Genomic DNA, 21309 nt, shown 5'->3' on the forward strand with positions numbered 1-21309 from the left:
TGATTTATAGGTTTTCAGGCAAAATCCAAAGATCTGCAAACTCATTAGCAGAGATTAGCTGAAGCTGAGTGGTGTCAGTGGTGTCAGTTGCTTTCACATAGGGTGTGTTCTCAAGGTTGTCACAGTCCCTGCCTGACCCATTTATAAAACCAGTCTGGCCCCCTTATGCATTTGAGTTTTGCAGTCATTGATGTCTGTCCTTACAAAATCTTTCTGTAATATCCTAAGTGTGATGAGCACTGCCTACAGACTTCTTTTCCATTATATCCATGTCAGTGTATACAACTTTACCTATTTATTCCTCTGTATGACTTCCCCAGTCCCTTCCTGCTGGATATTTCGGCTAGCTCCATTTATCTTTAATTACAAACAACAAAACAGTAAATACCCTTGTTTGTATCTTTGCATATTTTGTGGGCATTTCTCTTGAATAAAATTCTAAATGGGAAATTACTGAGTAAAAAGAAACACATTTAAAATTTCAATAGATGGGACACCTGGGTGGCTCAGTGGTTGAGCATCTGCCTTCTTAAGGCTCAGAGTGTGATCCCGGGGTCTGGGGATTGAGTCCCACATCAGGCTTCCCACAGAGAGTCTGCTTCTCCCTCTGCCTATGTCTCTGCCTCTCTCCCTGTGTCTCTCATGAATAAATAAATAAAATCTTAAAAAAAAAATAAAATTTCAATAGATAATGCCAAAATGGTGAAGTTGGTTTAGAATCCAAGCCTTTTTTTAGTACTAAGCAAGGGACAAGGAGTGGTTGAGTTTGGAGAGTAGCATCAAGAGATGAACTGTCCACCATACTCCATACTCCAATACTTACTCTACCCTTAGCTAATGGCTACAAATATAATATTGCAAATGGAGAACTAGACCTAGCAGGACAAATACATTTTAGAATTCTAGCTGAAAAGTTAATTCAGTCATAAATTAGGCATGAAAAACAAAATGAGGTAACAAGTCTGGTTATATTTAGGAGATTCTTCATTTGTTATTAAAAACCAAAGGGCTTTTTGTCCAAATGTGTTGACTAGTTTTTAGTTTTTTGGCGTTTCTCATTTTATCTAAAAAGGAAGTGCCGCCTATATTCCCTCCCTTTGTGTTTCAGGCTTATTTCCCTTTCTGTTTCTAATAGATTAACCTGATGTTACTGTGTGAAGGCTGCTTTTGTTTCCAAGTCTGGGTTCTCCTGAATGGTAGTAAAGATAAAAATTTATAATCAGGGATGCCTGGGTGGCTCAGTGGTTCAGAGTTGGCCTTTGTTTTTTGTTTTTGTTTTTGTTTTTTGTTTTTGTTTTTTTTGTTAGAGTCTGCCTTTGGCTCAGGTTTTGATCCCAGGGTTTTGGAATCAAGTCCCAAATCAGGCTCCCCACGGAGCCTGCTTCTCCTTCTGCCTATGTCTCTGCCTCTCTCTGAGTCTCTCATGAATAAATAAGATCTTTTTTTAAAATCTGCAATCAAAATTGCAATAAGTATTGATTAAAATAGCCTCTTTTTTATGATAAATGCAGCAAATGGGATGACTTGGTGGTTAACAGTTGCAGACTTTCTGGGCATAAGGCCTGACTTCTCCAAACACTGGCTGGGGCAAAGTATAACCACTCTATGCCTCTATTTCCTCTGTTAAAATGGGAGTAATAATAGGGTTATAGTTCTTTGCACAGAATCTGGCACAAAATAAAGTTAATTGTTATTATTTATTCCGACATAATAACCAACCCCACCCCCTCTTAAAGTTCTACAGGGTGCTGCAGTGCCCAAGACCAAATAAGCCTCTGGGTAGCTGCTCTGTGAGCTGACAGTCATTTCATGGCCAAATCAGAGTGAATAACTCCTTCAGGAAAAGAAACCAGGAGTTGGGCTCACTTTTAAACTATACTTTAGATGCAACATGATAGATAATAAGAGGCCTGGTAAGAGAATAATAGCTGACCTTTACTGAGCACTTACTCTCTGTCACACTCTTTGAAGCATTTTATGAGCATTTTCTTACTATATGCTCATAATAATCCTATGCAGTAAGTGCTATTATTACCATCCCCGTTTTCCAGATGAGAAAACCAAGTATAGAATGTTTAATCAACTTGCTCTAGGTCACACTCTTATTTAATAAGTTGGCACAGACCTTCTGGCTCCAGACTATATGCTCTTAACCATTATAGTAAGTTCGAAACAATTGCAGAAAGAGGTAAATCACAGCTAGGACAAAAAGAGGAATTCGGATATTGTCGACTGGTATCTTTCAAGCAACTTGTATGCAGCAGATACTGTTCCAAAGGCTACCAGCATATATTAGGAAGTTCATTCCTTGTGGCAAGCCTGAGAAGTACATATTACTGATAACACTTTCTGGATGGGCTTAAGCTGTTGAGTATCCAGGGTCACAGAACTGTTAGTGATAGAGGTGAGTTTCCAAAGCAATCCCAAGCTTTCTCCCTAAGAATGCAGTAAGAATTCCAAACACAAGTGAGTCATCCTCATCACTCAGCAAATATTTATTAAGCACTTACCAGTGTCAGGCACAAATGCACAATACAGGGATAGTTCCTGCACCATGAAACAGAGATTGTGTGGAAGAGAGATACAATTTATAAGGCCAAAGGAGTAAATAACATAATATTATATAATTAATGTATAATTATCACCATTAGAGGGCCCAAGAAATCTCCAATTGATTTGACAAATGTTTGTAGTAAGTCATAGGAAAATAATTTTAATTCTTTAAAAAAAAAAAAAAGAGGAAGATATTTGCTTCTCATGTATTTCATATCCTGGAAGACCTACCTATGAGGAGGCATCTAGGACTAATCGGGGTATTTAGGGAATTACTGAGTTTTGCAATTTTCCCACCTGTGATCAAAAGTATAAGACTGTGGTTACCCAATAGCCTAGGCAAACTGTCAGCTTTTGCACAGACTTGTCCTGAGTGTAATAAGAATTAGGGTTGCATCCTGCTCATGGTTTTGAATCAAAACATTTTCTGATTTCATCAGAAAGGAAACAGTAAAGGAAGAGGAGGAAGACCGGTTAGGAGTGATCACAGCCCTTTTCTTTTGTAAGGCACAGTATCTAGTATGGATTAACATTGACGTACAGTAGTTTCGGAACTTTGTAATTTATTTTTCTTTTTAATGGCTGTCTTACCAATGGTAATGCATAGGGTATTAGCATTATAGGATTTAACTCCCCGTTGTGAATGTTTTAGTAAATCTATAGTGATTTAAGCTATCTTCATTATCTTTGGAAATTTTACACCAGTAACATGTTCATTGTAGAAAAATGAGAAAAACACGTGAACAAAATGAAAAAAGTTAAATCAGCCAATAGGTCCAGAGGCCAGAAATAACTGTTGCTGACATTCTGGCATACATTCTTCTAGTCTCAATATTATATATCTATGTATTATTATTTAATAACTTGGGCTCATACAGCTTGTAAGTTTCCATATTTAGTTAATTATGAATGCCCTTCATGTCATGAAATATACATCTCCACTATCATTTCTTATATAGTTGTATAGTATTTGAGTGTGTGTATATATATCCCTGTTTATTTACCTGCTCTGCTACTGTTGAACATTAACAATGTTTTTAACATTTCACTATTATAAATAATTAAATGAGGGACATGGTTGGGTATATATCTATTACATTAGTATAAATCTCTAGAAGTAGTATTTTAGGGTCAAAGGGTAGGGACATATTTGCAAGATTTTGATGCAAATATGCAAATACTTGCACATTTACTGGTTTTTTTCTTTTTTCTTTTTTTTAACTTTATATTTTGAAATAACCATGAACGCAAAAAGTTGCAAAAATGATACAGAGAAGTCTCTTACATCCTTTAACTAGCTTCCCCCAATGGTAACATCTTATTATATAGTACAGTATAAACACTAGGAAATTGACATTGGTACAACACAGTAAGTTACTACATACTTCACTTAGATTCGGCCAGCTGAATTATTTATTTAATATTAATAGAATGGTAAGATGCATTCTAACTTACTTTTCCTACTTTCTTTTTTCACACAACTGCCTTTAGAATTGCCTTATCTTAAAGCCGAAAGAATACAACTATTTTAGTAGATTATTATCTTCTGTTGAAAATGAAGAGTAAGAAATACAAGTAAGAGTCCCCCACTAAATGCAGAGGTGGTGAGCCACCATTTATGGCACAGAATATGGGTAAGGTTCTGGCCTTCAGTTGGCTCTTCGTAGTCATTGTATTTCCTTTATGATACACCCCTAACACAAAATGGTTAACACAGACTCACGCAGTAAGAAAGTTACCACCTTCTACTTCACTCCTCTGATTACAAGGAGAAAGCCTCAGTAAATGTCTGGCAAACAGCACAAAGATAGGATGCAAATGACTGAAGTTAGGGATTCATTGCATTAGAGTATCTTTGTCCATAAAGAACTGACCAACCACATGGTCTGGCATGTTCTTCTTTGGGTTTAGTTTGGATTAGAGAAGATGGCTCTTGGTTCTCTTATGGGACCTGCTTGCAAAAAAAAAAAAGAAACTTAAGAAGAATCTTACATCTATTAAGCATTTATTGTATGCATCATTTCATTGACTCCTCAGAACAAATCAATGAGATAGGTCCTATTAGTAACTTCATTTTATACGTAAGTAATTTAAGGGGCGGCCTGGGTGGCTCAGCGGTTTAGCGCTGCCTTCAGTCCAGGGCATGATACTGGAGACCCGGGATTGAGTCCCACGTGGGGCTCCCTGCATGGAGCCTGCTTTTCCCTCTGCCTGTGTCTCTGCACCTCTCTCTCTGTGTCTCTCATGAATAAATAAATAAAATCTTTTAAAAAAGAAAAAAAAGGAATTCAAGGAACAGAGGAATGTAATAATTTGCCCAAGTTTCCTATCTAGTGAGTGGCAAAGCTGAGATCCAAACCAGATCTGTTGGATTAAAACCATGTCCTTGACTGCTGGTTTCTCATTAAACTTAAGGACCATAAGTCATCTCTAGAAAATGTGGGATGGAGTTATCCTTGCTAGGAATTTGGGTCACTTTACTCTGGGTCTAGTTACTGCACACCAATATCTGAAAATACACTCTTCACCTACAGACATCCTCCTGATTGGAGAGGAAATGTCACAGTCAACTTCATTCCAGGCCTGCATCTTTCAAAGAAGGAAAGAATGTCTCATAGCCATTCAAACCCTGCCATTCCACTTTTCTTCATTTTTCTACTATTGGAAAGTTTCCCACTTTCCTCCAATCATTTCTCTCCTTGAATAGTTCCAAAGGTTTCCTAGTATCGTTAGAAAACCAAAATCACCAGGACAAATTTAGTGTCAGAGAAACGGATTAAAATGAAGTTTCATTTAAATGTTGAAAACATTTCCGAATTTATACTAGATACTGAGGAAAGAGAGCAAAGAAGTACAAAACTTGGGCTCCACCAACAAGAGTCCAGTAACAGTTAAGAAAGTCTTCATGATCCCTTCAGCTACAATGCTTTAGGTTTCCAATTACTTGAACCCTTTTGGTGGGTTTATGGATTGCCTTACAAATGATTAACTTTAGGGCAAAGATCCTGAGATCACCAAAGGGATAAGAGCCAGTCAAATGAAAACAGCATAACTCTAAAATTATAATTCCAATAAATAAGTAAATTTGATTGACAAAAAATGCACACTTGTTTTGTGACCTAATTTTTTTTTTTAATTTTTATTTATTTACGATAGTCACAGAGAGAGAGGCAGAGACACAGGCAGAGGGAGAAGCAGGCTCCATGCACCGGGAGCCCGACGTGGGATTCGATCCCGGGTCTCCAGGATCGCGCCCTGAGCCAAAGGCAGGCGCCAAACCACTGCGCCACCCAGGGATCCCTCTAATTTTAAATTTGAAAGAAACTGTCTTAGCCTGAAACAAAGGCTTGCTTGCTGCTTACTTGCTTTAAGGTAGTTAATTTGAGAGCAAGGGTTAGGGATGGAGTGATACAGAGAATGAGGAAGAAACAATACAAAGGTACATTATTGCATTAGCCACTCAATAGTTGAATGGTACTCATCACACAGAACCTTATGAAAAACCTTATGAAATCTCAGGACTGCCTACTCCAAAAGATGAAAGGAGGAAGTGTTTATCCTCCTTTAGTCCTCCTTAGATTTACCATTAGTCCAGGATGGTCCTGGATCATGCACATGTGAGTATAGAGCAAGCTCCCAGAATTATCCCATATTGCAACACCAGAGAAGCTGCAGGGCAGGAGGCAAGAGATATATGTCAGGAAAGACACTTCCAGGTAGCGTACACCTGAATCTGGCCAAATTCCTTAGCCTAGGAGATGAGGCTAAGAATATTCGAAGTGGCACCCAGGAAGTGTCCAAGGTAAAACCATTATCAACAGTTTGTGGGGGAGGCACCTGGCTGGCTCAGTGCACAAAGCATGGACTCTTGATCTCAGGGTTGTGAGTTCAAGCCCCATATTGGGCATAGGGCCTACTCATAAAACAAAAAACAGTTTGGTATACATACGCCCAGACACAGTTTATTCATTTATTCATTCATTAGTGAAACATTCAAGGCATTTATTAAGCATCAGCCACATGCCAGTCACTGTGTTAGGTTTAAGGCAAAGAGCAGTGACAAGACACATAAGTACCTTGCTTTTCTTGGAGCTTGTCTGTTTAGGGAATCAGGCAGTAAATCATTATAATTACTGAATTATGATTGTGATAACTGCTATGAAGGATAAATGTAGAATGATAAACTTTCTAGTCGCGAGAATTAAGAAAGGCTTCCCTGAGGAAGTGGCGTTTAAACTAAAACTTGCAGAGGAGGGGTTTAAAAAAGCAAAGGGTCGGGAAGAGTAACTAGGAAGAGAGGAGGAGGAAGAGTGTAACTAGAAAATGTTGCAGACAAAGCGCATAAACAAATGCATTCCAGTGGAAAAACTGAAACTGTCCTGAATATAGAGAAAAAGCCAGTGGAACTAGTGTGGGTGGGTGAGGGGAGATGTGCAGTAAGTTGAGGCAGGCAGGAGCCAGGGCCTGGTAAGACAAAAGGGATTTAGATTTTATCTAAGGTCAATTGGAACCTACTGAAGAGTTATGAACAGGGGAACAATATGAACAAATTTGGGGATGGAGTTTGTTTAACATAAATGGAGATATATTTGTAAATACAAACAGCAGAAACTCATAAATATCACAAAGGTATTGAAAAAGTACAGTCTGTGGAGCCCCTGGGTGGCTCAGTGGTTGAGTGTCTACCTTTGGCTCAGGGAGTGATCCTGGGGTCCTGGGATCAAGTACCGCATCAGGCTCCTTGCAGGGAGCCTGCTTCTCCCTCTGCCTCTCTCTATATATATCTCTCATGAATGAATAAATAAAATCTTTTTAAAAAATAAAAAAGTACAGTGTGTAATCATTATATACCAGTACAGATATAAACAGGAGTTTTGATTCAGGGTGGGAGCAGTAGAGGTGGTGGCCTGAGCCTGGAGTCTGGGAAGGGATACATAGTTCACCTTTTTGTTTATTTTTGAGGACTACTTGTTCATCTGATTTGATGCCAAGGTAGCATTTGGGTAAGCCAGGATGAAATCCTCATTTAAAACTCTCCCTTTTTTCAAAAGCTTCAAAAGTTTCTACCAAGACTAACCTCATACGTGGGTGGTGGTGGGGACCACCTACAAGGTGTGAATTAAGAGGTGCTAAAAGACCACTCCTGTTCAGTGTAAACTTTCTCTGTCTTTCACTAGCACCTAAGAATCTACCATCACACTTGTATTCTGCTGAATCTTCAGTTGTCAGATAGTGCAGAGCAACCTACTAGATCTATCTTGCCTTCCTGGAATGCAGCTAGTGTTTGAGTTTTGTCAGGGATAGGAGAGTTCGAAGCTACTTGAGACAACTGGTCACGCAATGGCATGGAAATGCATGAGACTGGGCATTTTGTATCATTTTGTTTTAGGTTGGCTCTGAGATCAGCTCGTGTGTACATATGGACATATATAAATGTGAATGGATTTACACAATAAAGAGATATGGGTATACTTACGGCACGTCCAGGACTTTATAATGTGGGAAGCAACAATGGAAAGGAACACTGGGATTGGGCCAGCCTGGGTTCAGATCAGAAGCTTTGTAATCCTAAGAAAGTTATGGCACCTACCTTATTGGGTGGTTGGGAAGATTTAATGAGATAATCTGTTTAAAGTCTTAGCACTGGTCCATGATATATAGCAAGTACTTTGCAAATGTTACTCTTAAGGTTATGTGTACTTTTGTCTTTATGCAAGTATGTGTGTCCATGTTCATGTGGTGCAAATTTGGGCATCTAAGGGAGGTAGAATATGTTTAAGAACAAGAGAGGGAAAGAGGAAGGATGTTGTTCACCTCTGCAGCAGGAGTTATAGCACTGGAGCAGACCTTTCTAGAGGGTGAGGGGTCTGCAGAGCAGCTCACAGAGGAGAGGGCTCAGCTTTACCAAGTGGGAAAAAGTAAGGGACAGCAAAGTAAGGGACAGATTTATCTTTATACAGATAAATCAAGACATCAAAGATAAGAGACTTCCTGATGAGCATAGAATTTATAAAAGTGGAAATTAATTGAAGGAGAACAGGCAACAGAATTGGATTTGATGTTGTGGAAGCCCAAAAAAACCTTCATAAAGAGAGATGAGAAAAAGAGTTGAAAATGGTTTCTGAAATTGGCATGTACTCAAATCAGGTCTCTGTGCTCAGAGGACAGATGACTTCATCTGCTGCATCCTAAAGCTCTCCTATGTTGTGAGCTCCATGCATCTTTGCTTTTTCAGAAATAACATGGAAAAATTTTGTAAAACATGTAATCCACCACCACCTGTTATCTGGCGTCTTGTTCCCCTCTTAAGATATTCCCATGGAGCTGTAGCTAAGTGCTTTCTGCATCATAAAGAACTGCCATCCTTAAGTTGAAAGAAGAGATATAGTTTAAAAAAAAAAAAAAGAATACCAGTTTCTAGTCCCAGTTCTGCCCCTAAATTACTGGGCAACTTGAAGGAATCTCTTGATCTCTCTGGGCACAGCTGCCTCATCTGCAAAGGAAGTTGATTGGTCAGCTTGGGTCATTATCTTTTGACTTTCTGCCATCCCCAGATGCGGTTTAGCTCCCTCCAACTATCTCCTCCCCTTAAAGCTGTATTACCATAGGACATGGTAGTACGGAGCACGGGACACCTGTCTCTTGCTGGCTGTGACTCCTGGAATGGGTTATTTAACCTCTCTGTGTCTCAGTTTCCTTATTTGCAAATGAGGGTAAAGAAGAGTGTAGTGTATTACTGGCTTACTAACAGGATTAAGTGAGTTATATAGGTAAAGTAGAACAGTGCTTAGCACAGATAAGGGCTACTCTGGGGTAAGATTATCATGAGTATTTACTTTATGAAATAACTATGTAACTTTACATGAAATGTGTTACAGATGAATCAAGACATCAAAGTATTAGTATTATTTGGAGTTATAGAAAGATTCCAGCAGGCATGGGGCAGGGAGAGAGACTGAAACCATTCCTTCTTCAAAACCCTTCTGTGCTGTGATTTTTCAAAGGTGTACATGTACTACCATGATACGATTTTTTTTTTAATTTAAAGAGATTGAGCAAAAGAGATCACTAAAGGTCCATCTCAAATGTACAAATTCAAGGACTGACTGCTTTTCAAGGAGCAGTACTTTTTAGGTGGTGGGCTTATCTCTGTTATAGCTACCGTTAATATGTTTGACCTTTTCAGCAAATCCTTATAAAGGTTTAAAATACACACAGTCATCTTAGCATGTTTATAAACTGAGCATGTTTCAACTTCTGGGATAGGAGACAAAGTGAGAAAAGTGAAAATATCAACTGCAAATATTTAGCCTTAGGGGCTGGCTTATATTTTGTCCCTTCTAATCTTTTCCCAGAAATCAACTCAGTTACACAAAGGAACGATGGGCAGCAGAGGGTGAACTCCCGAGAAAAGCGCTGCTGCCTGCCAGGCAGTGAAAGCGTTAACAGGGCTGAGTAAGGCGATCCTTGAAATGAGTAAGACTCAGAGTTGTTAAAGTTTTCAAAGCGCGGCAGCGGCTCTTGGGGAAAAGGAAGCGAGTTGGAGGGAGCCTGGCCAAGCCGAGGATGGAGGATTGCGCTGAGCTGAACTCAGCTGGGGTTCTGTGCTCAAGGTTAGTGCCCCCCCCCACATCTCCCCAGAACTGACACCTTGGGAGAGTTGTCTCAGGAAGGCAAGGCACCCTCTCTCCTCCTGGTGTGTCATGTCTGCTTTGCTTACTGGCGGGCCACCCGCCCTTGGGCTGTACCTCCCAAACCTCCGGGGCTGCTGTGCACAATTTTGGCACTTGTGAGGGACAGGTGACCTCTTCCTGGGAGACCTCTTTCAACTGGACACTTCTTTTCAGACGTCTAAAAGGAAACTTTCTGGAATAAGGATGTTTTCAGACCACACACACACACACACACACACACACACACTCACACCTGTATACATTGCTCCATCTTGATTTTTGTTGGTTGTGACCACAGTCCAGAATTGGGATCTGTTTCAGATGAAACTGAGAACACTTGTCAAAGTAACTAAACAGGCTGTGTGACTTCACCCTGTGGGAGGAATCTTGTCTCTGAGGCTAGAATAATCAGGGAAGAAAAGGAAGGAGAGAAGGGGGGAGAAAAGAAGGAAGAAAGGGATGGAGGGAGGGACGAAAGGAGAGAAGGAGGGGGGAAAAAAGCTTCCAAGCATCCTGGCCTGTGGTTAAGGCAAACAATTTTTGAAAATGTGTTTCTCATAGAACTTTTTCTCATATGTTGCTAGAACAAACTAATGGGGGAAGATGCATAATGAAGGAGCTAATCCTACATCTGCATGAAATTCAGATAAACTTGTCTATATAAACTTGTCTGTGCTGCAGATAACAGATAAACCTAGGGGAAGAAGGAGGACTAGATGACTTCACAGAAATTGCATTTTGGGGGCGCCCTTGATGTGAGAACTGAAACTGATTGTCTGGTGGGGAAAAGAACCCCCTTTGAGCCCTCAGGCCACCTCAACCAGCCAGTTTTGTCTCCTTGCTCTTGCTTCCACACAGAGAAGCAATGAGTAAGTAGTCAGTCACCATGGAGAATGCTCCCTGAGATCCTCCAGCAGGCAGGAGTTGAGCCTCATACCTGCTAGCACTGAATCAGAATGAGTCATTTGAAACTTGGGTGCTGGAACAAAGTACTTGCAAACTACCTTATGAGACACTGCCTCTATGTAGGTGGGATATACCTCTCAGAGCAGTCCCATTTTCTTCATCTCTTCCTTTCTCATTCACACAGGCAGGAATTCTGACACTCCCAAGAGACTGGATCTGCCTCCTTGGCTCAGCTCACCCTACCATGCAGATTTTGCCCCTCCAGATCAGGTTTGGAGTTTTAAAATAAAATGGATGATTTGACGTTACTTGATCTTCTGGAGTGCCCCGTGTGCTTTGAAAAGCTCGACGTCACAGCCAAAGTCCTCCCTTGCCAGCATACCTTCTGCAAACCATGTCTCCAGAGGATTTTCAAGGCCCACAAGGAGCTGAGGTGCCCCGAATGCAGGACCCTGGTGTTTTGCAGCATCGAGGCTCTGCCAGCCAACCTGCTGCTCGTGCGTCTTCTAGATGGTGTTCGCTCAGGGCAGAGCTCTGGAAGAGGGGGCTCCTTCCGCAGGCCTGGTGTGCTGACCTTGCAGGACAGCAGGAAAAGCAGGACTAACCCCAGAGGTCTGCAGTCCAGCCCTTTCCGACTGGTGCCTAATATCAGAATCCACATGGATGGGGTAAGAAAGATCTTATTTGTTCGTATTGTGTCCCTTTGGAGGTTGAATTTGTGTATACCAGCAGCTAGGAATTATCTTCCTGTAGTTACATTTCAATGAGTGCTGCCAGTGATTCCCCAGAGAGAAGTTTCTATGGGCAGGGATCATTTTACTGAAACTTGGTGGAATCCTGAGCCTATCTTATCCATCCAGAAATTCTTAGAATTGTTGAGGTCTCCCCATGCTGCTTGTCTAGAAGGTACTAGCACAAAGAAAGCCTTCGTGATTATTTTTCACCTTTCACTTCTGCTATTTGAGGCCAAACCAGTGCACAGGAAATGTGCAGAGGAGGGGGAAAAAGAGAAAACAAATCCAGCTGCTTTTTGCTTTTGAGATCTTTGAGAAGTTAAATGTCAGGTTTTGTTTTAATTTTACCCAACTCCATCTTTCCACCTCCAGTCCTGAAGCGCTATTATGACAGTGCTCATTCATGATCTGTTCGAAGTTATCAAGATACTTGAACACCCAAAGACTGTGCAGGAGGAAAGCATATCTGTGGGTGGACTGATTGATAGGAAGGCTGGGCTGTGAAGTACAACACGTGTGTACAGGAGCCCTGCAGATGTCTAACTCTACAAAATGAATCAAACATACATAAAATGCACCTCGGTGGCTGCCATAACCACAAAGGCCCGGCAGTGGTGCACAGGAGATCATAGGAATTCTTTTGGTGTTTGGATAACGTGAATCATTCTATCCAGCCATGCGATTGGATCCTGAGGACTCTATCTGACCTTGCTGCAAGCCTTTTGTGGGAAGCTGTGTTAAGGACACATCTTGAGAGGAGGGACACAGTCCTTGTGAGTCCAGCAGGATTATGTGCACTGTCACCCCAGGAGTCAGTGTATCAGAGCAGACACAGAAAGCTGTGACCTGGGTTACTGGCATACTTAGAAAGTCAAGGCTGCCTTCTGTGAAGTCTTACCTAAAGTGAACAGCTTTTTTTTTTTTTTTTTTACATTTCATTATTCTTTTTAATTTATTTATTTTTTTAATAAATTTATTTTTTATTGGTGTTCAATTTACCAACATACAGAATAACACCCAGTGCTCATCCCGTCAAGTGCCCCCTCAGTGCCCGTCACCCATTCACTCCCACCCCCCCGCCCTCCTCCCCTTCCACCACCCCTAGTTCGTTTCCCAGAGTTAGGCATCTTTATGTTCTGTCTCCCTTTCTGATATTTCCCACACATTTCTTCTCCCTTCCCTTCTAATCCTTTTCACTATTATTTATATTCCCCAAATGAATGAGAACATACACTGTTTGTCCTTCTCCGATTGACTTACTTCACTCAGCATAATACCCTCCAGGTCCATCCACGTTGAAGCAAATGGTGGGTATTTGTCATTTCTAATGGCTGAGTAATATTCCATTGTATACATAAACCACATCTTCTTTTTCCATTCATCTTTCGATGGACACCGAGGCTCCTTCCACAGTTTGGCTATTGTGAACATTGCTGCTAGAAACATCGGGGTGCAGGTGTCCCGGCGTTTCAATGCATCTGTATCTTTGGGGTAAATCCCCAACAGTGCAATTGCTGGGTCATAGGGCAGGTCTATTTTTAACTCTTTGAGGAACCTCCACACAGTTTTCCAGAGTGGCTGCACCAGTTCACATTCCCACCGACAGTGTAAGAGGGTTCCCTTTTCTCTGCATCCTCTCCAACATTTGTGGTTTCCTGCCTTGTTAATTTTCCCCATTCTCATTGGTGTGAGGTGGTATCTTATTGTGGTTTTGATTTGTATTTCCCTGATGGCAAATGATGCAGAGCATTTTCTCATGTGCATGTTGGCCATGTCTATGTCTTCCTCTGTGAGATTTCTCTTCGTGTCTTTTGCCCATTTCATGATTGGATTGTTTGTTTCTTTGGTGTTGAACAGCTTTAAATCTAACAGCAGAATCCCCCCAACTCCGTTGTGAAGAGTAACAGTGGGTGGGAGGGTCTTCTCAGATTCCTTCCCGCACTGGAGAATAGGCTTATGATGTGCAGTCAGGACACTTCTAAAATACTCCTTTCAGCGGCTCACCTCCTTCTGTTCCCTACATCTCCAAGCTGCCCATGTAGTAGGGGAATGTGTCAAAAATGTGAGCGGGAAGCAGTGGGCATTGGTGTGATTTCTTCACTGCAGACTTTTTATTGCCATTGTGCTTGTATGTGTGACTGCATTCCTGAAAAGGGCTTGGTGCCCTTCTTGCAGGCTTCCTGTTAGCCCAAGGTCTAGTCATCAATCAGAATCCACAGGCTTGGAAAAGGCAGGGTGGGGGTAGGGCACTAAACTTCTCTCAAGTGCCTTGTTTGTAGAGAATAGGGCTCTATCTGAGGTCAGCAAATCCTCCTTTGAATTTCTAAGACCCAACAACCTCTCCCCTCCCCCCACCCAGCAAAGTCTGACTTGCCTCCTGGTGGAGTATCTCACTCACTAGGAAAGTGTCGCCAGACTGGGAGGAAGGAAGTCTCTGACATCTTCGAATATTTTTGTTCAGGTTTTTATCTTTTTTTAATGTGGCCAGGTTAAGAAAAGGTAGCAAGGAATGTATCCACGGTGACTGAGGTTTTGAACTGTGGAAGATTCCCAGGCCCCTCCTGGCGTAGGGAGCTGTGGGACTGAGAGGTGGTAATATGTAAGAGACAGCTGGTAAGATACTACATGTCCCTGGAACTCTTTCCCAAGGACCTGTAACATCAGACAAAGGTGCCATTGACGGGGTTGTGTCCATCATCTGAGCCACACTGGACCAAGTCCTTGTCTGGGGGCTGGAACACAGAAGTAGGCTGTTGAAGGCTACTGCTTTCAGGCAGCCCATGCCTTAGTAAAGATATTCTGCAAGAGAACAGAATTGGCAGTCTCCACCAGCCACCCCCGTTCCCGTCATTTGCTGAGCCATCCTGACTTGAAGTGGCTCATCTCACCCCTTTGCTTCTCTCAATGGGGCTATGAACAAACCTGTTTCTGGATGTAAATATGCCTGTCATTCTGTAGCATGTCTCTGCTTCCAAAAATGTAGCTATCTCTTCTGCAAGGGCAAAAGCAGGCATACATCCCTCAGTTAAGAGAACTGAGTATTGTCTGTGATGCCACATTGTCCTGAGAATCAGAGGACGTACTTACATCCTCAATCAAATCCTCACCAAGTTACTTGCCCTCCCTGCCTCCTCAGTTTACCCAGTTTAGTCAACAGTTAATAATTCTTGCTACCCCTTCCCTCCAGGATAGTGTGAAAATTATCTTTGTAACATACGCTTATTGCCTTAGAAAACACATGCCCTGTAAATGCATAGCATCATCATTATCATTCATTGAAACCTGCTGTATGACTTGGGACAAGCCACTTAAGTTTGCTGGGTCTCAATTTAAAATTCTATAAAATCGGAAAATGTATTATAAAAACAGAGAACCATTGTGAGGCTTAACTAATTAGTGTTTACATAACACTTTGAGATCCTTAGATGAAAGGCATTTGGAAGATCATTATCATAGTAAACATTATTATTGACTGTTTATTGTACCCTGCCATGCATGAGGAATTCCAAAAAAACACAGAAGTGATAGTCCTCTCGCAGGAGAGTGTAATAGGTATTATTATTGAACTGGAGTCTGTGATGAGTCCAGCCCAGGATGATACTAAGTATAAAGTACTCCCCAAAGAGGGCATAAATAACCTGTTGTTGCAGGGTACCATTTTGTAAAACACCTCTTCCCAAGGACACGATGTTAACCTCACACTCTGAAAGAGTTCCTGCCTATGGGTTCGTAAAGCCTGAAGTCTGTTCTGCTCACTAGGCTCTTTTAATAAATGAGCTTTCCAGCTTTTTTGTTGGCTCAAAAAGTCCTGGTGCTTCTCGTGCTAGCCAGTGTGCCAGGGTGGAACCAATAGTCACACTTCATGATGCAAGCCCAAGAGAGAAAAATACAGTCCATTGTGCCTACCTGTCCAAAACGCTCCCAAGCCTATTGGTAAAAAGAAAACTTGAGAAATGGCTGGAGGTTTCTACAGCATTTAATTATTTCAAACCAACAGGTAAGATCAACAGACTCTTGGACAGCCCCTGGCAGTGCAAACCCCACTGGTTCTTATTGCTTCCTTCATGCGGCAGTCAGGCCAAAGGAACTTTGCAAGCCTTCAGGAATATTACAGGCTCCTGAATAATTGATCTCTCTTCCTCCCCACAATGTGAATTTTTAGAAATATTTCTGAATTAATACAGGTAGGAAAGTAGTGAAATTTGCAAGCTTAGGTTTGAAAAATATAAGAATTTAAATCCTGCTACAGCTGCTCAGTAGTTGTATACTTTGTGTGAGTTCCTTAAACCTGTGGGCCTCAATTCCCCATCCATGAACTGGAGATAATAGTAGTTACCTACTTCAGAGAGTTGTTGGGAGAAATAAATGAGATGATTCATGTCAGTTAGCTCTTAGCACGGCGACTGGCTCATACTTAGTGCTCAGTAAATGTTAGCTGGTATTGTTATTGAAGTGACTCAGTACTTTTCACTCTAAATTGCATGTCCTCCTTGACCTGCTTGTTGATGGAGTGTCATCCGAAGATGGTCCCTGGTACCCTGATTTCTGGACTGTTTGATTTTTCTCCACATGACCAATGGCTATGATTCAGATGCATGATTCTTCCCAGCTTGCACTGGCCTGGCAGCCCACTTCCAAGACCCCTAAGGAGCTAGGAGCTGATTCCAGAAGAAAACTTGCTAGCAACCTTCACTTCCCCAAATAACAAGCCCAAATGAACACCTTTTTGGAGGCGAGAAGCTTCCACTTCCCAGTGTCTCTGATTTATCCCTAACTTCTCTAGTTCTCCTGTCTCCTGCCTCTCTATTCCCAACACAAATGTCTCTGCCCTGGGTATTGCAAGGCCAGACTTTCTCCCATCTTTGTTACACATCATGCTAACCACACACATTTCTGTCTCGCTTGCCCCAGCTTAGCAAGAACACACCTGCCGCCTTCAGCACACAGACCAGGTGGCTGTGTCCTAGAAACTTCTTCAGCTGGTGTTGCAAGCCCTTGAGGGGGAAGAAATCAGGTCAGAAAACACACAAGAGAATTGAGGCTGAGTTGAAACCATAAGGTATCCAGCTCCTTTTCTGCGTCTTAGCTGCTGTGTCCTGTGACACAGAGGTTTCTGCTAAATTTGCAAGGGGGCTAAAGCTGTCTGAAACCCATGAAAACATCAATCAGGTGCCACCTGGGTCAGCAAGGACTACATGTGACAGGTGGAAGAAGACATAAAGACAGGAGCTGAGGTGGTGAAATCAGGAGACCTGATGGATCTCCACCTTCACACACATTTGCTTATCTTTCTAAAAACCATATGGCACCAAATTGGCTCTGCCCCCAACCTCTCTCTCTCTATCCGTCCTTCCTAGTTACAATCCCTTCCCTTTTATTGGATGTTAAGAATATGTCATCAGATGGAGCTGGGTATATGCTGGGATTCATTTATTTGCCTTAGGCAGGTCACTTAACCTCTTTTACCCCCAGTTTCCATATTTGTGTAATGGAGACAATAATGGTGTGCATATATCATAAAGCTACTGTAAGATTAAAATGTGATAATGCATGTAAAAATCTGAATGCCTGGCACATCACAGATGCTGATAAATGTTAGCAACAGAAAAATAACAAAACAGCAACAGTAGAGGAGAAAGTCTACTGGCATGGGATTTGAAATTCTTTGCACCCACACATAACCATGCAGAGACTTCCATTAAAAAATGAGGCAAAGGGGATAGCGAAAGGAAAGGGAGTTTTTTTTTTTTTTAAAGATTTATTTATTTATTTATTTATTTATTTATTTATTTATTTATTTATTTATTTATGAGAGAGAGATATATATATATAGAGAGAGGCAGAGACACAGGAGGAGGGAGAAGCAGGCTCCATGCAGGGAGCCTGACATGGGACTCGATGCCGGGTCTCCAGGATCACACCCTGGGCTGAAGGCAAGCGCCAAACCGCTGAGCCACCCAGGGATCCCTGGAAAGGGAGTTTTAAAAAGACAAGACTATAGTAATGGAAAATAATGGTTCTGAGTGTTTGCCAGAGATGATGGTGTGAGAGAGGATGTGGCTAGAAAGGGATAGCATAATGGAGTTCTCTTGGGTGAAGGAACTCTTCTATACCCTGACAGTGGTGGCAGTTATAGAAGTCCAGATATCTGTTAAAATTCATAGGCATATATACCAGGAGGAAAAAGAAAGTCTATTTTACTGTCTACTGATGTTTAAAATATTTTTTGAAATGGAAAAGGGAGCTCTTGTACACTTCTTATCATCTCTGCCTGATTTCACCCAGTCTGAGTTCCTTTCATCTCTTCATGTATTGAGTCAGTGCTGTTTTTGAGGAGGACTTGGCCATCATTCGAATGACCAGGGTAATTCCTGCAGCCGGGCTCCTCTCTGTTTTATGGAGCCAGCCTATTACCTCTTTCTATTTTCTCATCAGTTAAAGCTGTCTGGTTCAAGTGTGGACAAACACAGCAGCTCAGCGCCCATAGGGCAGCCAAGGCAGAGGGGTGGGGCAACAGGCTCTCGTGATGCAACCTCAGTTATCCACACAGAGCGCTCCGGGCAGGTCACCTAAGGGATTAGCCAACACATATTTTTGTGTTGTTTTCCTTACCTCTTAGGAAAGGTTACCTGCCCACACATCCCTTCATAGGATAAAGAGAGATTACGAGGACGCAAGGGAGAATGCTTGTTCAGCCCTTTTACTCACAAAAAGCATCCTCATCTCTCCCATTACAGATGGCACTATGTAGCTTTGGGCTGACCTGGGACCAGCTCAAATACAGCTCTCCTCACTTGCCTGGTCTTCTCCTTTTCTTTCTTCTCTCTCTCTCTCTCTCTCTCTCCCTCTCTCTCTCTCTAAATCATGCGTCTGTATTAGAGCAGTCTTTCACAACATGTATTCAGCAATCTATGGATAGATAGATGGTCCTTAAAGCTCTGGGGTAAAACAAACCCAAGCTTAAAACAGAGCTAAACATTTTTATTCTTTGTGACAGCACTTGTCAGAACTTTTAGCATGCTGGTGAAGTGTGAATCTCTGAGTGGTAAATTATAAGAAATGTTTCCCAGACTTCTTTGACAGTGGTGTGCCCCTCTCCTCCCTTTTATTAATACCTTGAATGATATTAATTGTCCATGTAACAAATTTGGGAAAATGTCTCATACTAATGCAAAGGCAGCTAAGCCAGCAAAGAGAACCCATATTGTAGTTAGAGACTACTGACTCATTCCAAGAAGAGTTTTAGGCAAGTTCTTGTCATTAGGAGATATTTTTGGAATACTGTTAACTCACTATCACCACCCTCTGTAGTGTTTATTTAGCTCCTATCAGTGTCCAGCATTAAGCACTATGGGAACACAGCAAAGTTAAGATCCTCACTTTGCCAGTGCTTACTGTCTAGTGGCAAAACCAACTAGTCAGTATACATGTATATACACGTATATATACATATATACACATATGTGTGATACATACACACAGCATGCATATATCCCTGACTTAAAGATATTATCCATTAGAAGATATGTTATCATTTTAGTTATAGCACTTAAAGGAAAAAGGAAACAGTACTGTGTTAGGTGTTCACTGTAGGATACATCCGATTTTAGAAATGTTAAGATATGAAAAAGGAGTGTCTGACTTACTGTCTGATTCCATTTATATAAAATTCTAGAAATGACAAAACTATATTATATAGTGACTTGGGGGAGGATGCAAATGTTTTATATGATGGTGTATAGGTTTGTCTAAATTCACCAGACTCTACTCTTAAGAGTAGTGCATTTTTTTCTGTATAAATTATAACTCCATAAGGTCAGTTAAGGCAAAGAAGTCTTAGACTCAAGAAATGATGATTTATTAAAATGTGAAGCAGTGAGGTAGTTCGGTTTGAGGGAAGTGAAGTTTGGCCAATCAAAATAAACTTCCTAGAAAATATAGGTGTTTCAATGGTCAGGAAGGACATGGGGAGAGAGTGAAAAAGGAACATCTGTTCTGGGCACATGGGTGCTAAGAAAGACAGGACAGGATAGGGACATCTGGAGTAGAATCAAAGTTGGAGAAGAGAGAGAAAGAAACAGAAGCAGAAGAGACCAGGTGATGATACCTAACCTTAGACTGCCACTGGGAAGACATATGTCAGGCACTCTGTAGTATAGACTCTCCACAGCCACACTGGTTCCGTGTCATCTCGTGGCCCATGAGTTGTGTCTCCCTAATGGATTCAGTACAGCCATACAGTGTTCCAAGGGGATAACTGAACTTACTCAGCAAGTTAGGAGGAGTCTCCCCTTCACTGGCAGACAAAGCTCTTTTTTCCCATTGAAATGGTTGGGATACCCGATAACCCTAGCACGTAGGAATGCCAGCCAGTGCACACAAAGTAAGTGGTGGGACACAGGCAAGGAAAGACAGACAAGTCCATTTGTCACGAACAGCTTTCTGCAACTTGCATTTGTGTGTCATCCTCAGGGTCAAACGGCTCTAGATCCCCGGCTCAGAAGCCAAGACAGGACATTCAATATACTGGTCCTGAGTGCTTACTCTGTACCAGGCTCTGTCTTGAAAGCTCGCACCACTGCAACCCCATATCAGAGATGCTCATGGGCTCAGACTCCAGGACTCAAATAGTAGCTGAGTTCACCTCCAATCTCTGTCATTTCTCCAGTCTTTTATCCAAGCACAAGGAGAATGGGTAACTTGTTTTGTCTCGCAATACTGGGTGCTCAGAGCACCCAGCCCACAGCCTGGTCCGTCTTAGGAACCCCCAAATACTTTGTGAATGAATGAATAAATAAATACAGCATGTCTATGGTTGGCTTCATGGAATCACGGAATAACTCTGATGATGCAAGAATGAATTCTTCCTGAATCAAGCCATTAGAGAGCTAGGTGAGGAATGAGCAGCACGTTATATTAGATGTAAAGTCATGCAGCAACTGAAATCTTCTAGATGTGAATCACCTTATTAAATACCTTTTTGGGTGACAGCACTCTCCAGACAGTGGGCCAAGCTCAAAACCACTGAGCTCAAGAATTGCTAACCCTAAGAACATAAGAAATGCCACTGCACATATGGCTACACTTTTAGGTCAGATATCACAAATTTTATGTGATCCTTTGATCTTAGGAGAAACATTATCTCGAGTTAATTGACATTTAGTCACAGGGAGACCAGTAACAGGAAAGGAAGAGGCTTTAAAAGAATTTGCCACTGGAGTTATGAGCTGAATTGACCTGAACTCCAACATGAAGGAAAGGCAGCCTTTTTTTTAAAATAAATTTATTTTTTATTGGTGTTCAATTTGTCAACATACAGAATAACACCCAGTGCTCATCCTGTCAAGGGGAAGGCAGCATTTCAAGTAGGAGCATGGCCCTTGTACCCTTCGTGCTGCCAATTCTATGTAATATATATATATATATATATATATATATATATA

The 21309-nt window shown here is 41.5% G+C and overlaps 1 protein-coding gene across 4 annotated transcripts in view; it reads left to right on the top strand.

The window, feature by feature from the left end:
• Positions 1 to 9926: 9926 nt before the first annotated feature.
• Positions 9927 to 21309, top strand: part of SH3RF2 (SH3 domain containing ring finger 2) — a 133281-nt gene continuing 121898 nt past the window's right edge. For all 4 annotated transcript variants that reach the window (XM_026018456.2, XM_026018449.2, XM_072749905.1 and 1 more), the window contains exons 1-2: positions 9927 to 10166; positions 11317 to 11800. In XM_026018456.2, the coding sequence (XP_025874241.1) occupies positions 11423 to 11800 (378 nt within the window). In that variant the 5' untranslated portion in view covers positions 9927 to 10166; positions 11317 to 11422. The remainder of the gene's footprint in view (positions 10167 to 11316; positions 11801 to 21309) is intronic.

The sequence above is a fragment of the Vulpes vulpes genome, chromosome 2 (genome assembly GCF_048418805.1).
Source record: "Vulpes vulpes isolate BD-2025 chromosome 2, VulVul3, whole genome shotgun sequence".
Taxonomy (NCBI): Eukaryota; Metazoa; Chordata; class Mammalia; order Carnivora; family Canidae; genus Vulpes; species Vulpes vulpes.